This window comes from Ptychodera flava, unplaced genomic scaffold (assembly GCF_041260155.1).
Source record: "Ptychodera flava strain L36383 unplaced genomic scaffold, AS_Pfla_20210202 Scaffold_73__1_contigs__length_589788_pilon, whole genome shotgun sequence".
Classification (NCBI taxonomy): domain Eukaryota; kingdom Metazoa; phylum Hemichordata; class Enteropneusta; family Ptychoderidae; genus Ptychodera; species Ptychodera flava.
This window is the reverse complement of record NW_027248395.1, coordinates 466,863-487,355: the sequence shown is the minus strand read 5'-3', so window position 1 is coordinate 487,355 and position 20,493 is coordinate 466,863. Positions and strand designations below refer to the sequence as shown.

Here is a 20,493-nt window from a genome sequence, read left to right as displayed (position 1 = left end):
TCGTCCAAAGACGACTTACATATGTCAGGGACACAAAAAACTTCATTAACTAGTTAGAATCAATAAAAAACAAGCAACTCTATTCTTGTAACATTAGACGTGGTATCAAAGTAGAAAAACATTCCAAAACTGAAGCCATAATTGCAGCGATCGTAGCGTTGGACTCTGAAACAATACCAGCCAACTGATATGATACAAACACCCACCAACAACGTACATAAAAGCCTTACTGTCGATTATTCTGAAACGCAAAATATTTTAATTCAACTGAGAAAAATACAAACAAATCTATGGATGCAGCATGGGCTCAACAGAAATAGCTGATATCACATACCATGAAACGGAGAAAGTTATATTAAATCCCAAATCTGGTAAAATATTCGTATGGAATTTAAAAGGTGACATTTTCATTATTTACAAAGGAAAGAACATCAACTTCTAACATTCAGAACATTTGACGAGGAGTGCAACACCCTGTACCCTACTTTCAACTTGGGAATTCATAATTGAACATTCTATCGACAAAATCTCATACCTTGACCTTATGGTCTTCAAATGTCAGAGACGCAATCGAGAGAGATGGCTCGATTTTAAAACCCACACAAACACATCTGACGATATTTATCTGCCACCAACCTTCAAATGCTTCATTGAAGGTGAATTACTCAGATATGTTCGTACATGCAACAACAATATGGACTTCATAAAAAAGGTCAATTTCTCAACGCAAAACCTTCAACAACGAGATAACAATAAGGAAGACATAGCATGTATCAAAAAGAAGTTAATGTAACAAAACGTCAGCCATCCTTCATCAACAAAAGTAAGAATAATGATGTAACAAAAAACTTGTCAGCACAACCTCATCAAAACCAGCCTTATCAAACAATGTGATAAGAAACTGGAAAATAATGAAGAGCGATTAAACGCTGGCCATCGTGTTTCCAGAAAACCTATAATAACGTATAAAAGGAAGAAAAACATACAAGATATCCCCCTTCAAGCAAAATTCAAACATAATGAGAGTACAAATGAACGGTCTGAGCAAAAATTCACGCAACAATCAGACCACAACATAATAATCTTAGCATCTCTCTTTGTTGAACAATGGCTACCACTGAATTGAGCACGTGGGAATACAAAACCATTGAAGTGACTGAAGAAGGGACCCACTTTGGCCCGAAATGCCACCAGGAGGAATCACCAACATAAAACTTTTTTCTGGGACCAAGGTCACATTACAAGGGTCAAAGCACTATCGATTCACTGGTTTCTCATAATGTTTCCCTTATCACGAAACCACATTGATCTACTCACTATACCGTATCACAAGCAAAGGTAGAACCAGTATGTGAAGTTGCCATCATTTCCTTTATATCGATTTGATTTTTCATACACAGACCATTGTTTAATAATCAATAATCTCATAAAAGTGTGTTACCTATGTTGAACTTATTGGCTGAGTTTTGATACATTTACCTTATTTTGAATTTATGGAAAATTAATACAAATTGTACATTACCTTTAAACTAATCATTTTGTCACGTAAATGGGCTATTTTACCAAGCACAGTGAACTTCATAATCGTCCATTTTGTAACTTTCGGTTTCCATTTTGGGTTTATGACGTCATCATAATAATTATTTTGCATCAATTATATGTTTTGTCTGTAATTTGGGGTGTTTATTTCAGTTCAGGTGATAAAATGCTGAAAACAGACTAAATTACAAGTGTTTTAACATTTTTTGACAATGTTACGGCGGACATTTTAAATTTGGTCGGCCATTTTAGCTTAATGACGTCATCTTAATAATTAATTTGCATCAATTCAATGTTATATTCATAATGGAGAATGTTTGTGTCACTTTATTCAAAAGAATATTGAAAACTGGCGGAATAAACCGTATTTTACCATTTTTAAGCAATATAATGGCGGCCATTTTGAATTTATGACGTCATCGAGCCTTTTCGGTGGCCCAAATTTTTGGAGCAATAGCTAATTTTGATCTACACACATATGTGAACCTCTGTAGCAAATTTGGCACTTTTGTCATCCGTGTAACGATCTTGATGTTTTTTGTTGCTAAGCCACCTGACTATTTGATGACTCGTTTATATTGTTACAGTAATAGATCCTGTGCGAAATCGATGTTCCGCTCAGGGATTGGTGAAAAATGAACTGCTGTGAGGTTATGATAAAAATCCATTGTTTTACCCGTTATTCCCTACAAAATAATAAAATGCTCCCTAAGGACAGTAAACATTTAAGACACAACACGACTGAAACAGATTAGGGGGAGTTTTAATTGTTCAAATTTATCAAGAGTGTTAAGTGCCCTATAGCTTAAAGTTGCAACATTACAAATTACCCCAACACGATTGGAACTACTTTGGGATAATTGGATGGTGAAGTAATGTCGGTTTCTGCTGCAAATGTAGGCTTATCTGCTTTTCTTTTTAAGTTATACATTTATTTTTATGAGCACGTTTGAATATTGCAACAATAAGCTATAGGGCATCTAACACATTTTAGAAATTTGAAAAATACGCGGATCCAATTATCCCAAATTAGTTCTAATCGTGTTCCCTATAAAACAAGTAAATTGCAAAAAAACTCGATGAGCTTAAATTTGCTAATTTACCAACATTACTACAATATCCTATTATCTCATATTAGTTCCAATCGTTTACACGAGCAAGCCAAAAAAAATGTATTTGACCTTACAACCTACCTCTCCCTACATACAACTTTAATGCCCTCCTGGAAACTTTCAAACCATCCTTGCAGATATCTGAAAGATGAACCATTGCCATATGCTGTGTTACAGCCGCTGGCAAAATTTTTGAGATAACAGAGTCGATGAGTTTCTATCGACATCCTTTGCAAGTTTCGACTTTAAAGTATCGAAATGGTGCATTGACACTAGGAACAAGCAGAATCTGGAGAATAATTACATCGCTGCATCAAATCCATTTAATACTTGTCACAAGTTATCACATTTACTTCTTGTCAGTAGGTAATGCAGGGATAGTTACTTTTAACTGATGTACAAGACTACGTTTTGAAGAGACTCCAGCTAGTTGTTTCATGTTGTAATATAACATCTTTCCTGGTCCGTAAGACATTTATTTACTAGACAGTTAGAAAATCAAAAACGTCATTCACAAAACTTTGACATTGTATTCATATTTTCAATTATTTTCAAGTTCTTTTTATTATATGATAGACTGCAATATATGTTTTGTTTTCAGTCACATTTTGGTTTTAAATCTCTGAATCAGAGTACATACTGTACAAAGTAACTGTGAAAACAGAGATGTACAATTGAGAGCTAAAAATGAACATTTCATTGAGATCACCACCTTTTCAAACAAGAGTACAAAATATGCTACTCCATAAATGTCGCCAGCATGAATTTCAGTGATAGCCATCTGTACATAATATACAGGTACAGTCACAGGCGACCCAATAAGTATTACTGAGTTTTTCACACTGTTTTCTCTATCATTTTCTCTTCTTTCTTCATGCTCTGACTGATCGGAGTAAATAAAATAAATGGTTATATAACCTAACCAAGCCTCTGTGACTCTTTATTTATTTTACACTCCATTACAAGGACGTGTATCTCTCATACACACATGCTGTAATTAATTAGTCAACACAACTAATTATGCTAATCCGTGGACTTATCAGGGATTTTACGGGTTGGTCGCCATCGCGAAAGATAGGAATGGTTACTAAAACGGGCTTCATTAACATCACTATCTTTCCAATGTTGACCAACCTCTGATAAGTCCACGAATTAGCATAATTAGTTTTGTTGACTAATTAATTACAGCATGTGTGTATGAGAGATATACGTCCTTGTAATGGAGTGTGAAATAAATAAAGAGTCACAGAGGCTAGGTTAGGTTATATAAACCATTTATTTTATTTATTCCGATCATTCAGAGCATGAAGAAAGAAGAGAAAATGATAGAGAAAACAGTGTAAAAAACTCAGTAATACTTATTGGGTCGCCTGTGGTACAGTTATAAGTACTGTACTTTCAAAGTACACAGAACATACTTGAACTTTACTAAAGGTAGTTCAAATGTCTATGGCAATGATCTATCCAAAATGCTATGGCTATGATCTGTTCCAACCAAAATGGAGTGTGCTGGCAAAAGTTCAGTTTATTTGTTCTCTACAATATGACATACTTGAGTAAAGAGGCTTTGTATATCATTAAAAAATTGTGAATGCAAATGATTCATTCTTCAAAGTAAACTCGCTGCAAAATAATTCAAGAAGCTGTTTGTAAATTTATATCTGACGGTTAGCAGATAGAATATTTAAGGTTCTTCACCTTTCTGTCAAAATGTCAATGTCACAAGAACGACTACCGGGTACTCGGAAGTAATCGCTGTTATAAAAAGTAAATTTGGTACAAATAGACCAGACGGGATTCACACACAGGTAGAAATAGCGCCACTGCAAAAAGTTGCCGATATGCTCTGAGTTCACGGTCACAAGACTACGAATCACTTTCATTTAACTTTCATCTGGCAAGATGAACAGCGCCCTCTCTAGTGCATCCATGTCAACCAAGGATGCATCGTTCCCAGATGGACTTCAGTGGTATCGATGTATTCCTTGTAAACGCCCAGAGATGGCAGACCAAGGTAAGGCTTTAGTAGATCATCAAATGTTTCTGCATGACGAATAATCCTCCACGTGCTTCCTTCTACAAGTACCTCAGCCGGCTTTTGCTGTAAATATTACAATATAGATAGTGTCAGTCGTTTCTATTTCAAATTAATTTGAATCGTGTGTTATGTAACACGATTGGAACTAATTTGTGAGAATTGGATCTTTATATTGTTCAAATTTCTCAAAAGTGTTGCATGCCTTAAAGCTGAAAGCTGCAATATTACAAATTACTCATAAAAACAAGTGAACTGCTAAAATAGAAAAGTAAATGAGTTTACATATGCAGATTAAGCCGGCATCAGTTCACTATCCAATTATCCCGAATTAGTTCCGATCATATTGCATATAACATATTATATTCCAGTAGGTGTTTCACGCCGTAAGAAAGCATTGTATAATCGTTTTACTTTCGAAAGGAAATTATCATAGTAATTTTTTCTAACATCTTATTTCCATGATTTCCCCAATATTTGCTCTCACATATAGGTATCCCCTTTGAGATTAGTGTGCATGTTATTCTCATCAGATACAAACCTTTTAATCCCTTCCACATTATGAATAGTGACGTGTCTCATAATTTTAATGTAAATGTAGTGTATTACATACCCTCATGTTATAATTGGATGACATCGTACTGCAATATGCACCGACATCCCTTATTGCAAGACCACACCCTTCATGAGGGTATGGTAAATAGTGGCCTTCGGCAAGAAAGTCTGTGCTCTCTCGGATTGGTCCGACCACGTCAAACTTCCTGCCTTCCTTCTTACACTGTCAGGGGAGTATAAGACTTTGTTACTTCAAGATATAAACCAATTTGCATATATTATAGCAGATTTGCATGCAGTTGCAATGTACTGAATTGTATCAGGAGATTATCAGATAATTGATATGAATATGGAATGGGATTCTGGGGATTAGAATAACATTGGTTTAGTAGAAAGCTACATTGGAATTCATGCTTTGTATGATTATCTAGTCATGCTTTAGACTGTTTATCAGGCAATGAATGATTTTAAATTTTAAATTTTTAATGTTGTAACTTAATGCAGGGGAAATGATTGACAGGTAAAGTCGCAGGTTAACAAGTCAAGGCATGGCCAGCTGGTCCGTCTATAAACTGAAGCACGTTAAGAAATTTTCACGGTATGGGTAAAGTACAGTCATCACTTTTTGGGTGAATAAATAATACTCAGCTTTGAGCTGAACTCTCTGCCTGGTATTTCTATTGCAAGTAAAAATTAAAATGTTGAAGAAAGTGACATACAGAACACTATTCCCGCTGTTCTTATTGTCAATGAAAACTTAAATTTCGAGGAATGTAAAATGATAGTATTTTGCAGAGGAAATGCTGTGCGAATAGTAAAGTTTGCCATATTCTTTACCCACCTCGGCAAATACGACAGAGGACCACGTTTTTACCATGTTTGCCAAGGTAATACTGACAAATATGGTAAAAAGGTGGTACTTCGTCAACTGTGCCCACCCAGGTAAAGCTAAACTTTGACTTTTCGTACAGTTTTAATAAATTGCGTTTATGGGAGTATTACCTGAGTTGGTTCGATCAGTTGGATGTAATGGTAGGCTCCATACAGAGTGGGTCTGATTACTTCGGTCATCGACCCGTCTATGACTATAAAACTGAAAAAAAAACAACAATGTTTTAGGTTTTTTCATTTCAAGCTTGTTGATAGAAAAAAATCAATGCACACACATGAAGGTCGATAGATGAATGATGGTGTTAACAAAAAATATGACACATCCCGAAAGTTATAATTGTGTCAAAATGGTTCGTAAATTATTTTAAATCAACAACCAACGTTACGAATGGGTAAATCTTGAAACTGTATAAACCTTGTTTATGTTTTCTAATGCTAATAAGCATGACACAAATCGCTTTGAACTGAAACATGTGTGTGTGCAGGTTCTCCAGTTTTAAGATGGAAACAATCATTTTCCAAAGAACACGATTGGAACTAATTTGGGAGAATAGGATATTGTAGTAATCATGGTTTAAGCAGCAAATTTTACCTCATCCAATTTCTTTTTCTTTTTATTTGCAACTCACTTGTTTTAAAAATGGGTAATTTGTATGATGGCAACTTTTAGCTAGAGCCCGCTTAACAATTTTGATAAATTTGAACAATCAAAACCAAATTGGTTCCAATCGTGTTATATGAAAAACTTATTGTTTCCATTAGAAAACTAGAGAACCTGTACACGAAGTTTGGCAACTCCATTTTCCCCTTACTTTTTATTTTCATTTGTTTTGACTCCGACGACCTTGGTGACCAGTATTCCAGTGTTACGAATAATGGACATGCCTGGTTCCAGGATGAGACAGATATCTTTAACTTTAACTATGTCTGCTATTGAACTCACAAAATCCTTTGGTTTCAGTTGGCTATCTTCAACCTGTAAAAAGAAATGAAATGATATATATAATTGTCACATTTCCTCGCCCGAAAAGCAGACCTTTAACGTGATAGGAACTTTGATGAGACTAATTATAAGAAAAGTCTATTGAAATCAAAATGTTGACAGCTTCCATTTTACAAAATGACTGAATGGTGTAAAATGGCAATATTGTTTTCATCGAACAATACTAAAACACATCAACTAATGCATATGACTTAAAGGTATGCATGTAACTCATTTCTTGGAAACCGTTTCATTTTTCGTGTAAATGATACTATGAAATGATACAAAAATATTCCTTATTTGATGACGTTTGAGTCAGGGCCTTTTGTGAATGTCCCTGACGTTTCTTCAGAGTAGGCCTTGATAAAACGTCAAATGTAGTCAGGACATATTTGACTGACTGACTACTCTGCAAATTTATAGAAATACGTAATTTTGGTTGCGGCAAACAACAAGTTGAGATTTGTGCTAATATATTCGTGACCAAGAAAATAAACACAAGTTCACATATATTGATGAAAATATTAACATTAGTCATAAGTTTAGATCCATATTGAATCAGATAGTGTAATGCATTGGTTTTTACTCGGAACATTTACACAACATACAAATTTTGAATCAGAATTTTGAAGGTGGAAAGCAAAATGGTTAATATTAAACAAAATAGTACAATTTTTGATAAACTAGTTTCAATCGTGTTAAAGTTTGTGATTAACTTTCTGTTGAGCTCGAAGTCGCTGTTTGTTCATTCACATTGCAAACGCAAACATCTTTTCTCATTCTTAGGGTCCCTCCCTGCGATAGTGTCTGCCAAATTATTTAGATTTACTCACTTCTATGTGTCTTCTGTAGTTCAACCCAAGTCCCTCACCCATGTTGAGATAATGAATATCAAATCCCATGTCACGAACTTTATCAATCCAGTCCATGATGTGTTCAAGAGATGCCCTAACAATGAAACATATATAAACGGTGAAGCTATTTAATTGGAATTGGATGATTTCATTGAAATTGTATGGTTGTTGATGATAATGACTTGGCCTGCCTTTTCAGTGAATAAATCATAACTGTATACTGACATCTTTGTATCACTTACACAAAGGTCAAGGGCACGCAAATGATGTGGCTCACAAATGAAGAGACACTCTGAATAGGCAACAATTCAGTTGAACGAGTGTTTGGGCTATACCACTAATGTAAGTAACCATGAGTTACTGAACTCGTGATAGAAGTTGACAGAAAACCATAAGATAAAATGAGGGTGTTGATAATTGTGATATTAGTATATAGTTGCCTTATAGGGGTTTTCAAATCTCAAAGATTATGTCCAAAGAAATGAACGTTTGACTGATGGTTTCATCAGCCAAAATATGAGATGTTTATAGGCTGCCTTACAAGATCATAAGATGATACAATCCACCAAGATGTGTGAGCTGGATAGTGTTGCATTAATCTACAGTGAAAGGAAAATTGCAAAGTGTGTGTATAATGTAGTCTCTTGAATTAATGAAGATATATATGAAACAAAAAAGCTTTATCATTGAATCCGTAAAAGTTGAATTTTAGGGAAATTTCGAAGAGGAGTCGATTTTAAAAATGTGCTCTATTTAAAAGAAAACACCAAGCGACGGAATAACACTAGTTTCTTACAAGCCTAAAACATATGTGCACTCCTTTTGCTCACTTTTCTAATTTTTATAAATGTAAATACTAATTTTATTTCAAGCTTACCAACCATTCTTTTTAATTTAGACTCCGGGAGCTTTTTTGACCTGGTCAAAGTCGAGTGGTATATTCGTTGCTAAGTTGGTTTAATGCTATTATACTGTGATGTAGCCACTCGATAGTTAATATTATATGATATTTTATGACTTGAATTTAGTTTGTATGACTGACAATGAACGACCGACAGTGACCTATAGTAACCCCTTCTGCACGTGGTGCATCGTGAGAACGACTCCCTTGTTTATTTTCGTGACCTTTGATGTAACCGTTCATCCGTCTTTAGTGAACGTATTGTTTTAACAACAGCTTAAGTCATTAACACCGACCGGAGGCTTAAGCAGGACCTCCTGCGTTATGTTGACAGATGTACTGATGACAGCTGAGCTTCCTGTCCTTTGCACGTATGCCGACTGTCTTTAGTTAATTCTTTAGATAATGATATACGCATACCAAAGTCATGACAAAGCCAGATATTCACCCAATATAAACTCTGCATTTTAGTGTGTTAAAGTAGAGAACCTGTTGCGACGCTCGAGACGACACTGACCGTGACCGACGCCTATTTATTAGACTAGTGTGAGACATAGAAGTTTTACCGTGTAACTTATGTTACTCAGCTGAATAAAGTGCTACGACTTAAGGTGAAGTACTACGAATTACGTCAAAATTAAGTTGTGGTGTCATTTCTTGAAAACTTTGCACAAATATTCTTGGAAGTTGTGCAAGTGCAAAATGAAATAAAAAATGGGGGTCACCACGCTCGTTTCCATGGAAACGGACGTTAAAATGGCGTCGTTAGAAATGAATAAAAATGATATAATTCACTTAAACTAAAGAAAGCAATTATAAAACGCTTAGCAAACGAGTTAATTTTAATAAATACCAAGACTTAAGATCCATATCTATCGAATGTATAGTTTTCATGATGTTTGTGAAGAAATTTTAACATAAGTATCGATTACAAAATGACGATATCGAAATTATATCACAACATAATTTTCGAACTTTCTTCCTGTCGCTTTGAATGGTGTCATTTTGACCAAACTTGGCGAATAAACTCCTGACATAATACCATTTAGTTTACACCTTTAATAAAAGGGTGTCACCACGCTACTTTTACAATATCTCCAGATGAATGGGTAATTTGCGCCACATAAATGGGAGGAAATGTTAATTTTTCGCTGATATTGAATAAAAACCAGCTTCCTAGGGGGTTCAAATATGACAAGGTATAGGCACATGTATTTCTAAGACACTGGGTCAAAAAATTAGGTAAAAAGCGCAATTTCAACAATGACAGGTGATGTTAAATATATGCGCTACAAATAACCCATTTGCGGCAGGCTGGAGTTAAATCTGCGCAGAAACGTTCTAAAGCGTGTGCGCGTCCGAATTCGTCGCCCTTTACCTTAAAGTGTATTTCTGTGTATCGTGCCGTCTCTTATACGTCTACTGCTATATCAAGCCACGCTACGTGACAATACCTTAATATTTTTAAATTAAAATTGAAATTGAAAAGCACGGTTTATTTTCAAGTCTCGACCATTCAGATCGCACTATTTACGCCATCAATATACTAGTATATAATTTTTCATATAAACTTGCTCCAGCATATTATAATACGACAATAATTAGCAAATTAATTTATACTTTGTCAATCAGATAGATAATTATGGCGAATCTTCAAAGTAGAAGCAGAAAATATCTGAATATGAGTTTTCATTTTCCTATGAATCAAGACTGAAGGAAATATGAGGTTACCATACTCACTGAAATAGATCGACATTTTCAATGCTGGCTTCAAGATGACAGTGTAAACCCACAAGTTCTATCAATGGTTCATCTTTAACTATTTGCAGGGCGGAATCAAAGTCGTTCTGATGCATGCCAAATTTGGTGGATTCAACATCTGCATTATCTTGGAGAGAATCCTGGAAAATAAAAATATACTTCACTTTAACAAATAGTATCTGTCTGCTTCATTCTGATAATATCACACCTGTTTTCATTGATCTACACTGGCTGCCCGTAGAAGCTAGAATTAAATTCAAAATCTTGTTGACGACCTTTAAAATAGTTCATCGTGTTGCTCCACTTTATCTCATGGATCTGATCGAGATATACACCCCTACCTGAGATCTCAGATCGAGTGATTCGTTACGTTTAGTGCCACCGCGTGGAATGTTCAACAAGGCATATGGGCAGAGAGCTTTCTCTGTCTGCGCACCTTCTCTATGGAACTCATTGCCTCCTGATATCGTAATGCCAGTCCGTTGACTGTTTTAAGCGCGTTTTAAAGACTCACCTTTTTGTAAAGCACTATTACTAATGTTTTGGAAGGTCACCATTTTACCGTAACCACTGATGCTTGATTTATTTTAACATTTTCTGCTACTTACTCTGTATATTTTAATAATATTTTTTTGTATTTTGACTGTTTTTACTCTGCAGAAATTTTCATCATTTTTAACCATTTATGTTTTTGCCTAATTTGATTGTGTTTACATTTTAGTTTGTCATGCTTTGCTGGTATTTTATCAATTGTAAATGTGTAAAGCGCACTGAGACGTATGTGTAGTGCGCTTTAAAGAAATAAATATTATTATTCTGTATATTTTGAAAATTGCATATTAAAGCCCGGAAAGTGCATGTTCTGTACATAAACTATTCTTGCATAATTACACATAATATACACAATCTAAGATAACACAGAAAATATACATATCGTGTGGAAATACGATCAATACGATTATGATTGCAATGATTTTACAGAGATGATGATAGTTTTGATGATGATGATGATGATGATGATGATGATGATGATGATGATGACGACGACGACAATAATGATGCCTTGTCATCTGTATTTCCTTATCATAGCATTTCCCTTTCATTCTACCAGGCCGGAACATCATTATTGCTCTTTACTCGGGAAACTTTATATACCTGTTCGGTCAAAGCCAACTTTCAATAGTACATTTGCAAATAAGGCGCCACACAGATCACCAGCAGGCACTCAATGTTTAAGAAGGCTAAAGACGCAAAATGAATATGGAGTTCTTGAAAGGCATGCTGAGTGATTCCTTATATCCTGACATAATCTTTTTATAGGAAGATGTTGTGACAATATGGCATTTAAATACTCTTGCAGGCTTTCTTTCAGATCTGCTGCACTGGGGTAAACAAAAACAAGTCAATAAAATTAACATACCGACTGCAGGTCAGGATGAAGTCTCATTAACACCCTTGCGTTTTTCTGAAACATTTTACAAGCTTTGATGATGTGCTTGAGATCGAAGAGTGAATCCACATTAATCATGGAGTTACACTTGACAGCGAATTCCAATTCAGATTGCAATTTTCCATTCCCGTTGAATACCATCAAACTGGGATTGAATCCTGCCATCATTGCAATCCGCATCTCATTGCCACTGGAACAAACCGCCGAACATCCGAGTTTTTGAAGGAGTCGCAGTATTTCTAGATTGTTGTTAGCTTGAACTGTAAAGCCTGGAAGACAGGTAAAAGAGAATTAGGGACATGTACTACAAAGTACTATAACTTGTTAAAAATTCCTTCTTTCAAGGTAGAATGCGCCTATTTGGAACACGTTTCGAAGCTTAGGGAGTAAATACAGTTTTTACAGGCTTAGTTTGGTTAATATCGGGAATTTCTCACTACAGATAACACAGGTATTACGACTTTTTGAATTTCAAATAATTGTAAATATTAGGTCATTTGTTTCTCCATTACTAAAATTTGCATCGTGACCCCCAATTTTCACTCTGCTTTGGAAAGAGAATTGTTGAAAATTTGCTGGAGAAAAAAATTGAGCAAAACTTTAAGTCTTCATTTTTGATGCGCTAACTACCTCAATTTTGACAAATTAAAATGCTAAATGTTTCGTAGGAAGTTGTAGACAGGCCTTTATTTCAAGAGTCTACTTCTGCCTTTAATGGTAAATAATGAAAAATTTACTTTGAACTGATGGTAGGGTTTATTGTAGAAACTATATTGGATGGTACTTTATAAACAAGTTTGGTGATTGCACTATTTTATTTCCTGTTCTTCAGATTTTTTAGCACGTTCATGATCTTAGACACTGAAATTAAATGTTGCTTATTCTGAAAATGTTTGGCCCAACCATTATCACTCCATGTCAATATATTGTATTCAGAATAAATTTGATCTATCAAAACTTTATCCATTAAAACGTTCAAGCTTTTTGTGCGAGTAGTCAGTTACGTTCAAGCTTTTTGTGCGAGTAGTCAGTTTTGAAAGTAAAGTGATTCCCTTCTGAGCTGTATGACAAAATATAAACCGTCTTACAATTCAGTTTTTAAGATAACGATGGTCGCCTGCATTTAATCGATCACCTTCCACTCCTAGCCTCCAAAGAGTTTACTGACACATCGTCACGGGCGAACTAGAAGTAAATAGTCTAAGGAACATTTTATTAATATCGCAATTTATGAAATATATGTATTATCAATACAACCGTTTGGTATCACATCAGGGTAAAGCTTCTTTTCTGCTCAACAACACTTGACAAAATCAATGAACGTGTATAAATTATATTTGATATATCCGGACGCACCGTAGACTACAACGTCAAGTATAATTCACACACGTTCAGTGATTTTAAAAAGCTTCGATTGGCAGAAAAGAAGCTCAACCCTGATGCAATATCCATCGGCTTTATTGGTAAAATTGATATTTAATATTTAATATTTCATAATTATGACATTTACATTTATTTCTTAGACTAATTACTCCTGGTTTGCCAGTGCATCGCTAGCTGTGAATGCAGCCTTACGATGGAGGGTCATTTTTTCAAATCCTATTATTCCGGGTCACGTATGTTGCTTTAGCGACAGTGACCCCGAGAAGACCCCAATATCCACCCATCGTGCCGTGAGTAATCTGCTTGTCTGCAGGATTTGATTGAACGGCTCTTTCGTCAATCAATTTGCAATTTCGTGCATTTTAGCACAGGCGCTTGGCACATTGCTGGGATAATAATCGTATTTAATATGTAGAGTTGATTATTTAGTAAAAGAATCACCGTACGTGAGATATTAGTGTAGGCCTATAGGCCTACATGTTGACTGGCATTATACCGAGTGGCTACGGCTGCTGGCTCGGGCCAGGCGAACGCACTGCATAATCATCAATGTGTAGAATGTCTACATGACTTGATTATTTAATAAAGAATAACGGTACGTGATATTACTGTACATGTCGGCTAGCTTAACCGAGCGGCTGTAGCTGCAGGGCTTTGGCCCGGCTTGGGCCCGTTGTCCACTGCTGCACAGACATGTGCAGCAGTGGACAACGGGCCCAAGCCGGGCCAAAGCCCTGCAGCTATAGCCGACATGTACAGTAATATCACGTACCGTTATTTTTATTAAATAATCAAGTCATGTAGACATTCTACACATTGATGATTATGCAGTGCGTTCGCCTGGCCCGAGCCAGGCAGCCATAGCCACTCGGTATGCCAGTCGTCATGTAGGTCTATAGGCCTACACTAATATCTCATGTACGGTGATTCTTTTACTGAATAATCAAGTCGTATATAGACATTCTACATATTAAATATTATTATTATCCCAGCAATGTGCCAAACGCCTGTGCATTTTAGTGCAGACAATTGTGTTATATCCATTAGCAACATTGCGATTAACGCAATAATTTTGTCAACGTTTTATTAATTTCAGAATTTAATAACCTTGCCTGAGAAACTACTTAAAATACGAGACGTATGCTTAACAATGAGCTGTGGCAGCGTGAGGTCACGCCGAGGTTATCTGAGGTCATACCTAAAAGACATGACTTCGCTTAAGTTCTTACTGGAAAATATGTTATTGTAGGCATGAAGCTTATAATTAGTGAGGCTTATGTCATTTGCAATCGTTAAAAAATGATAGAAAGACAAACCTAACAAATGGTTCACTCCATGTTTCTCGAGTGCAGTTTTGTACTGTCTCACATTGTCCTCGATCTGGGCTCGACTGTACAAATAAAACGGGCTTGCATACTCCGTCTTCCTCGACAACTCGTACTGCACGTGCTTTACACCAAGATTTTCACAGAACAGACGGCCATCTCCGGAGGTGTAGAAGTTGGAAGATGTCGAGATATTTTGTCTCGGGCTTGCCGCCTGTCGCTGGTCTCGTTTCAGCAACTCGGCCGCCATATTGTTTTCTGCGTGTTTTGAAATGTCTGACATCATCATGAAGGTCACTGCACTGCACGGAGAGAAGAGACAGCGTTGTTCATTTGTCTGTATGATCAGCCAGGCACGGCTTTCGCTTTGCTAGTACTAGAAGTCTGAGATATGATTTTGTACATGGTTTCGAAAAGTGAACAAAAAGTGGATAATATGAACAATTCGCTCAGGTTGCGGCTGCTATCTCTGAACAATCAATAAGCAAAGCCGTGAAGGTCAGACTGTTCCCTATTCAATAAGCTATTAAAGTCTGTGGTTTGCTTATGTCCCAAAAAGTCCCCAGCCATTCACGTTGAGAGCGAAATCTCAGAAAACCCGTTGATTTTACCAATGTCGTGTTTTGCAATAAATCATATCTACAAGAAGATCACTGATCGATGTCCATTGTTGACAGTGCAAATTACAACGGATAATCACCTGAGCAACAGTTCAATGAATTCTGCCATGACAACCATCCAATCTTATCATAGAACCTCGCTTCCATGATTCTAAAACTGTAGTAGCCATGATACCTCTGGGAAATTTGTCTAAAGAAATAAGTAGAATCCTTAAATAAAATGAAAGAAATACATTAATTTAGAATTATCTGCCGTGTTAGTGAAAAAAACTGAAAAAAACGTACCAGGAAGTTGCCAATGCGGATAAAACAAACGTCAGTGTCAACTTTCGTTCTCAAACCGGCAAGTATAAAAGGAAGTTACTTGTCAGTTACGTTACTCGTACAATTTGACTTGGTGGTCACAATAACTGATTAACAACGCTGTATTACGGATATAAATCTGTCAAACACTAACGGTGTGAACTGAACCACCAAGGCATGCATTTCAGGCAATTTCAAGTCTGGAGACCAGCGCCCTCCTGCGTCGATTTTTTCTAATAACGCGCCTTTCGCCTAGGCTTTTGCTATAGTCATAGACTCTAGAAAAATGATTTTCCACGTGTCTTTGGTACAGGTAATTGTCTCTGCAAGTACTCTAAATGGTTATGCGCATGTGCATTCTAACCTTGGCAATAGCGTCGACTCATCGTTTAATCCAAATAAATCGTTTTATTGCGACAGACCATCAACATCGTTATTCAATTTTGCGAGTCAGCATATTCCATTCTAGTCTCCATACTGACGATAGCAATAGAGAAAATGGTTGTCATTGACATTCCTTTTTAACGTTCATTTTTTTTTCTAAAATGTCAAATGATGAAAAATAAACCACTCGACAAGATCATCGAGTATTTGCAAGGATATATAGCCTTGACGTTGTTAGTTTTACCGAAAGTAATAATAATATTTTATTGCTTGCTTGTAAATATAGGATTTACATCACCTTTGTGGCAATAAAAGTGTGATACAAAAATAAGTTAAAATTTTCTTCAATAAGGATAAAGTATTACAGTATAATAAGAGTAGCTAATAATAAATATAACTAGGTATTTCTTTGTTTATATAAAGTAAAAATATAATCTGCAAGTTGTTCATTAAAAGATAACTCTTGTTTTGTTAGTAGAGAAATAAGCTGATTTTCAGTATTGTCGTTTGGGAAGTTGATTTTACTGAAAAAGTTCTTTCTTTGGACTTTGTATTTCTGACAGACTAATAAAAAGTGTGTTTCATCTTCAATACTGTTGGTGTTACACTGATTGCAGTATCTTTCAGTAATTGGGGTTTTTGGAACAGTGTGTCTTCCTTTTTCAATTGCTAGATCATGATTGCTAATGCGAAGTTTGGTGAGTAATTTTCTTTTCTCACCTTGTACCGAAATGCGGCTCCCAGATGATATAGCGCCACCAGTGTTACTACTGACGCCTACAATGATACCATCCAGCTGCCATATTATCAGCATCTGAAGGCCTTGCTGTCGATTTTATGTCATCCTCATGTGCATTGTCCACCGAGTGCCACAATTACACCGATTGAAGTATTGACGTTGCTATTCAATCATCATATATCTGATATAATTGTGTTTTGTCCTCACCGAGTCGGAGCAGTATTCAAATAGACTGATTGTCAACAAGTTACCGAAAATTTTAGCATCCTCGTGACTAATCGCCTGGGTCTTGCCGAAAACGCGCCACTCTTTCGGATTTGTGCATGTATGTCGATGACTTTTGCTATCCAAAGCTTAAATTTAAAGATGCTCTGACATTTTAGAAACTTTCTTATTAAACCAGTCGGTCCAACTATCGTCACATTACTGTATGTGCCACCGACATTCCATTTGTAGACACCTGTCTTCAGGGTTTTCTCTCAACTGCGCGATTGCGCAAATTGCGCATTTCAAGCCATTTTCTGCCCTTTAAAAGTTACTGACAGCGCGAAAATCGCGCACAAAACACAGCAAGCAAATACGCTAATATGATGGTGACCCAAGCGCATAGTGTAGTGACTCGTGAACTTGCTGTTGTTTCTGTCCTCTAAATTATCAAGTTTGACCTCTAATATTGATAAATGGGGCAGAAATTGCCCCTTCAGTTGGGTGCACATGCAGAGAAAACACAGCGTCTCGAACCACGGGCATTCTGTTGTTCTTAAATGATGGTGTATTAGCGTGTAAACATGATTTCGTATTTTAGTTTCCGTTTGCCGCTGGAGAACTTACATCGTGATTTAAAAATGAAAAAAAAGCCTAAAAAAACGAGGTATTATTAATACAAAATAAACAGTCGCATTCTGCTTGTTCACCTAACTGATTATTCTTTCTCACGCCCGGTCTCTCTGCACCGCGGCATGCACGGCAGAGTTCTTACCAGCGCGTATTTACCGCAATCATGAAGCGCGTAGAATGACGATGGTACGTTGCTATGACTGCCGTGTACATGAGCGCGGTGGCTGGAATGGAACGTGCACGCGACGACAGCTATGCACGCGAGCGCCTCTGAACTGTCGTCTGCTGTCCCGGCCTCAGAGATGTATATACAAGGGTATGCTCATATGAACATGGAACCTGACGATGTGCGTTACAAAAAAGGGGGGACAGGGGGGACAGATACTATTACCCTCTAAAACGTCCGCTAAAGGTAAACAATTTCTTTATTAGGGGCCCAAGCCAATCGGCTGGGCCCCTATTGGTTTTATAGGAGTTCAACTTTCTTCTTCTTCTTCTTCTACTTCTTCTTCTTCTTCCGCTCTTTTTTGTCGACCTAGAACTCAAACACCGCTTACCGCAAACTTCTGAAACTTGCAGGGCTAATAGGTACCTATGAGATCTCGTGCACCTAGGTATACAAATTTCGATTGGTCACGTGACCTGGCGGACATATTGGATTTACGAAAAATACATATTTAATTTTAAAAATCTTCTTCTCCAGAACCAACATGCAGATTTAGCTGAAATTTTACTCATGGCATCCTTAGAGTGATCTCTTTCAAGTTTGCGAAAGACGTTTGGATCGGTCACGTCATTTGGCCGCCATCTTGGATTTTACGAAAATCGCAATTTAATCATTAAAAATCTTCTTCTCCAGAACCAACACACCGATTTAACTGTAATTTTACTCATGTCATCCTTAGAGTGATCTCTTTCAAGTTTGTAAAAGACATTTGGATCGGTCATGTGATTTGGCCGCCATCTTGGATTTTACAAAAATCACAATTTAATCATTAAAAATCTTCTTCTCCAGAACCAACACACCGATTAAACTGAAATTTTACTCCTGTCATCCTTAGAATGATCTCTTTCAAGGTTGTGAAAGACGTTGGGATCGGTCACATGATTTGGCCGCCATCTGGGATTTTACGAAAATCGCAATTTCATCATTAAAAATCTTCTTCTCCAGAACAAACACACGATTTGACTGAAGTTTTACTCATGTCATCCTTAGCGTGATCTGTTTCAAGTTTGCGAAAGACATTTGGATTGGTCACATGATTTGGCCGCCATCTTGGATTTTACGAAAATCGCAATTTAATCATTAAAAATCTTCTTCTCCAGAACAAACACACTGATTTAACTGAAATTTTACTTATGTCATCCTTAGAGTGATCTCTTTTAAGTTTCCGAAAGACATTTGGATCGGTCACATGATTTGGCGCCACATTGGATTTTCGAAAAATCACAATTTAATCATTCAAAAACTTCTTCTCCAGAACTAACACCAAAATCTTTTCGCAAATTTATAGGCCACACTACTAGATGCTATATAATAAATTTCAAGGAAATTAACCAGGCAGTTTTTGAGAAGAAAATTTTTAAAGTATTATTTTCTGATTTTTCAATGACCTTGGACCTCCCCTATACCTCTGCAGCTAAGCTATACAAATGGCTTATTCTGGCCTATGTAAGAGTCATATCTAATTCTGGGCAATCTAATAGAGCAAGAGGTCAGATTTTTGGTATATAGGGATAACTACGAAAAACAATTTTTTTAACAAAATGTCACATGACTTTGATGACCTTTGACCTCAAATATACATATACGTCCATAACTTAGGAACCACAAGTGCTACATCCTTCATATTTGGTAGATGGGAGACCTTATGGTGCCATATCCGGTACCTCATTAAATATGCACATATCTAATTCTGAGCAAGCCAATAGAGCTAGACGTCTGATTTTGGTATATAGGCATAACTTAGCAAAACAATTTTTTTGACAATTGTCATGTGACCTCAATGACCTTTTAATGGGAGACCTTATACCCATCCTGTACCTCATTATTATGCGCATATCTAATTCTGGGCCAGCAAATAGAGCTAGAGGTCTTATTTTTGGTATATAGGGATAACTTAGCAATACAATTTTTTTGACAAAATGTCACGTGACCTCGATGACCTTTGACCTTGAATATACGTATATGTCCATAACTCAGTAACCACAAGTGCTACAGCCTTCATATTTGGATGATGGAGACCTTATGACAACCACATCCTGTACCTCATTAATTATGTGCATATCTAATTCTGAGCCAGCCAATAGAGCTAGAGGTCTGATTTTTGGTATATAGGGATAACTTAGCATTACAATTTTTTTTGACAAATGTCACGTGACCTCGATGACCTTTTCCCTTAAATATGAGTATATGTCCATAACTCAGTAACCACAAGTGCTACATCCTTCATATTTGGCCGCCATATTGGATTTTACTTAAAACATGCAATTCCCACTGACACGTACAGTAACTATGAGATGATGTTCAAAATCATACTTTTCCAAGATCGAATTTTGCACATAATATCATTAGTGCAAGATCTTTCAACCATGTTATCCGCTTGGGTCCCGCGAACGCTGCTTGCAGCTTTAATTTTTAAAATGTAATTCACTGACGATAGAAAGTAAAATACAGAATGAAAACAAAGAAAAAAAATGTGAAAATGTACCCTTGACCTGTCAGGCTTGTTCACGTTCCGTTCGACCAAAACAGACTGAGTGAAAAGAAATGCACATTTGAAATAATCTTCCGGGTTCTATCAAAAAGCTTTCACTAAATC

The 20,493-nt window shown here is 36.4% G+C and overlaps 1 protein-coding gene across 1 annotated transcript; it reads right to left on the bottom strand.

The window, feature by feature from the left end:
* Positions 1–3,930: 3,930 nt before the first annotated feature.
* LOC139128834 (uncharacterized) lies at positions 3,931–15,862 on the bottom strand. The gene is made up of 9 exons (XM_070694544.1): positions 15,694–15,862; positions 14,780–15,090; positions 12,051–12,349; positions 10,610–10,770; positions 7,948–8,062; positions 6,945–7,108; positions 6,244–6,334; positions 5,300–5,464; positions 3,931–4,752 (listed from the first exon to the last, which is right to left on the bottom strand). Exons 2-9 carry the CDS (start codon positions 15,075–15,077, stop codon positions 4,570–4,572), a joined length of 1,476 nt encoding a protein of 491 aa, XP_070550645.1. The 5' UTR covers positions 15,078–15,090; positions 15,694–15,862; the 3' UTR covers positions 3,931–4,569.
* Between the last annotated feature and the right edge of the window lie 4,631 nt (positions 15,863–20,493).